This window comes from Amphibalanus amphitrite, unplaced genomic scaffold, assembly GCF_019059575.1.
Source record: "Amphibalanus amphitrite isolate SeventyFive unplaced genomic scaffold, NRLGWU_Aamphi_draft 000286F_arrow, whole genome shotgun sequence".
In the NCBI taxonomy this organism is placed as follows: domain Eukaryota; kingdom Metazoa; phylum Arthropoda; class Thecostraca; order Balanomorpha; family Balanidae; genus Amphibalanus; species Amphibalanus amphitrite.
Window position 1 is genome coordinate 496,928 of NW_024881781.1, and position 3,498 is coordinate 500,425.

At 57.6% G+C, this 3,498-nt stretch overlaps 1 protein-coding gene across 1 annotated transcript; it reads right to left on the reverse strand.

Moving 5' to 3' along the window:
• Positions 1–588: 588 nt before the first annotated feature.
• Positions 589–3,204, reverse strand: LOC122387422. The gene is made up of 2 exons (XM_043377605.1): positions 2,934–3,204; positions 589–2,709 (listed from the first exon to the last, which is right to left on the reverse strand). Exons 1-2 carry the CDS (start codon positions 3,102–3,104, stop codon positions 856–858), a joined length of 2,025 nt encoding a protein of 674 aa, XP_043233540.1. The 5' UTR covers positions 3,105–3,204; the 3' UTR covers positions 589–855.
• Between the last annotated feature and the right edge of the window lie 294 nt (positions 3,205–3,498).

The window sequence follows — 3,498 nt, forward strand, 5'->3', positions numbered from 1 at the left end:
TCGAATTGTTTGGGTTTCGGTCACGCTGGTATTTGTAGTTCCTGGTTTTTAGTTGTTTGCTATTCAACGTGAACCTTTAATGATATGGGCGAGAAAAGAATACTATTCAACTTGTACGCTTTGTACATTTAACAAGTGTTGGTCAAACTCGGGCGTGTTTTTATCCATGTTTTGTGATATGGCTCACTTTATCTTCCGTGCCGGATGTTTGTGAAACGACGACGGCGCTTGGCTGCGAATTTCCGATCCCGGGAACACCACATCAAAAGGATGCGGTGAGGTTGCATCTTGCTCGGTCGTTGCCTCCGGAAGGGTGATGTATGTGGGTGTCTACTTCGTACTTGTAGGTACAGTCTACAGCAGAAGTAATGTGCGGTTTCAGTCATGTGTATGTTCTGCTTCTAAAGCTTAGGAACGATTAGCCAGACTACAATGAAACTTTGAATGTAGCTTGCATGTATCGTCACCTTTGCAGCTGCAACTTTATCTATTGGCGTCTTCTTTTCGATCACTCGACATTAAAAAAAAAAAAAAAAATCGCCAGTCAAAGCCATCCGTTGAAATTGGTAAAACCGCCCATTATTTTTAGCGTTTGGATGTACCTTTTATTGATATACACGAAATTGTGGTGTAATTGCCACACTAAAATATGTACATTTGAAACCATGGCCTTAAAGAATTCGAACTGTGTTGGGGTTAACAAGATGTTTGAGGTCATCCAAGGCATAAGTATGAAGTCACCCGAGCCTCCACGTGGTGTAACCAGTGAAGAATGGTTGAAGCTGGGCTGGCACACTATTGCGTCACTGAACTTACGACTCAAAGCGGCAGAATAAATATACTCGGGCACCTCGCTCATAAGGCGACCACTCTGCGGGGTCTGCACGTGCACAGACGTGCATATAGGGAGGAGCCATCATCGCCAGTCGACTCCGAAAACCTCGCGCTGCACGTGCACACGGCCACGGGCGGCCAGTGCACACGGTCGTACACAGACCTGGAGGTCGTGGGCGTACTTCTGCCTTCAGTCGCTGCATTCGTCCTTTCCGCCACACCTTCTCCCCGTGCGAGCCCTTCCGCTTTCCCCAGTGCATCCTTGACGATGACTGGAGGCCCTAGCTCCGGTGTGGGTTTGTTGCTGCCACTGGAGCACTCGTCTCCTCTCTGGATGTTCAGTTCGTCAGGTACAGCATACAGACCCTCCGAGAAGTCGGACATGGGCCTGATGTATGCCCACGTCGGCTCTGAGGGGACGTTGTTACCTCTGCTCCGCGCCGGGGGTCCCCCCGTGCGCGCTCGGGAGGTGACGGGGCTGTCCCGCACGGAGACGGGAGCACTGGCCGAGACAGCGTCACCTCCGGCGGGAATCGCCCCGTCGTCAGAGGCCGCGGGGTGGCCGGACCCGCGCCGCCTCCACAGCAGGGCGGCCAGGGCACCAAGCAGCAGCAGCAGTAGCGGAGGCACCGACGCGGCCGCGTAGTACTGTGACAAGGAGTTGCCAGCGCTCCGCCGCGCTGATGCGGCTCTGCCGCAGTGAAGCAGCTCGAATTCCGCCAGTGTTGGATTGCCTGCGTCTGCCGGTCCGGCGCAGCGCGCGTTCAGGATGGATTCAGTGAGAGGATGCTCCCCCTCAGAATTTAGAATAAGCTCTGTGTCCTCGTTTGAGAGTAGCAGGCGACTTGCTTGCTGCCATGCTCCACACATACACGGAATGCCGAAGTTGAGGCTACTGAGTATGACGCTGCTGCTGCTGTTAGCATCTACCTGGCTTTCGTCAGCGTCGCTGACATTCCTCAGCTCGCCTCCTAGAAGAGAATCCGCGAACCTCAGCGCACCCGATTCAGCGCGGTCAATCCTGAGCCGTTGGATCGCCACACCCTCAGCATCATGTCCCTTAAGCCGGAGCAGACGAAAGGCATTACGCCGCAGTGTGCCCACCGCGCAGCGTTGCAGGAGAACCGACCTGGAAGCCGTGACCTGAAGCGACCGCGGGCGGAGCTCCCCGAAACTGCAGTCCAGCGCGATGAAGCGCGTGACGTTGAAGCTGACCGCCCTCTCGTCCAGACGACGCATGAAGGTGTTGTTTAGGATCACGGCGTCGGCAATCTGGCCACTGAGGGCGCCGCTGTTGACATATCCCAGCTGAGAGGCGGAGATGACGAGCGAGCGCCAGCGGTACGCGCGCACACAGTCCCGCTCTGCCCGCTGCACCGTCACGGCGTGTAGCATCACGGTATCCATGGCACCCGCAAACGTGTCTTGCCTGCAGCGCGTTATGGTCACATCGCTGATGCTGAGCCTGGTGATGTCGTTGAACGCGCCCGGCTCCAGAGTGAGCGAGGTAATGTTCTCCAGAGTGACACTCTGCACTGGACTGGAACTGCCTCGGAAGGCGCCGCCGGCGATGTAACACTCACGGATGTTGCGCAGTGTGACGTGGTCGGACCTGCTGTAATCAGATAGGGCTATCGTCGCTACCGACAGCTGACGGACGGTGTCAATGGTGACGGTGAGCGGTGACGACGCGGCCAACGGCATGACCAACAGCGCGGAGCCCTTCTCTAGGGTGACATTGTCGATCGCCAGCAGCTGGAGGAGCTCCAGGCGCCGCAGGTGGAACAGGGCGAGGTGTCGGAGGCTTACGGACGCGGCGTTGGCGATCGTCAGCTGGCGCACAGATGTCGGGAATGTGTCGAACGTGATGTTGACCTGGAAGAGAGGCTTAGGTTTAGAGAGGTGAGGTTTTGAAGGTGGTTTAGGTGTACCCTCTCTTTGTAGTTTATTGACTGTAATGCTACTTTCTGCAATTAATAGAGATGTTAGGTTGATATTTTATACCAAGTCGTTAATGGTGTATCTATCATCTATAGCTACGATATTTAAACTCGTCTAACTAATACCTTCACAAGCTGCCCTTCTCTGCCCAAGCTTACGTGTTGTCGTCCCACATTTCTGAGGTCGCAGGTCACTCGATGGGGCTGGCGGCATCCTCCAGCGTAGATGCAGCCCGGTGTGCCGCAGTACACACCGTCTCCAGCCGAGCCCTCTGGCACGGCGAGCACAGCGCCCACAACTAACACAGCCGGCACAAGACCGGCAGCCATCCCGTGACTGCGCCGCGCGCGTCCGCCGTCGGCGACGGAGGCGGGTCACACTGAGGATGCAGACCTCGCTCAGGCTGTTTTCCAGCCAGCGATGACGGTCAGAGGAGCGGACACGGGCCGATAGCAGCCTGTGCTGCAGTGGGGCGCTGCACCACAGCCACAGCTCGCTCCGACCGGAGGCCCGGGGTGTCCGCTCTCCGACCGGAGCCCGGGGTGTCCGCTCTCCCGACCGGGGGGACCGGGGTGTCCGCTCTCCGACCGGAGGCCCGGGGTGTCCGCTCTCCCGACCGGGGGTCCGAGATGTCCGCTCTCCGACCGGAGCCCGGGGTGTCCGCTCTCCGACCGGAGGCCCGGGGTGTCCGCTCTCCGACCGGGGGGACCGGGGTGTCCGCTC

Coding starts and splice junctions, on each gene's coding strand:
- LOC122387422 (XM_043377605.1), bottom strand. CDS start 3,104: ATGGCTGCCGGTCTTGTGCCGGCTGTGTTAGTTGTGGGCGCTGTGCTC. Junction 2,710..2,933: donor GAAATGTGGGACGACAACAC/GTAAGCTTGGGC, acceptor CCTCTCTTCCAG/GTCAACATCACGTTCGACAC.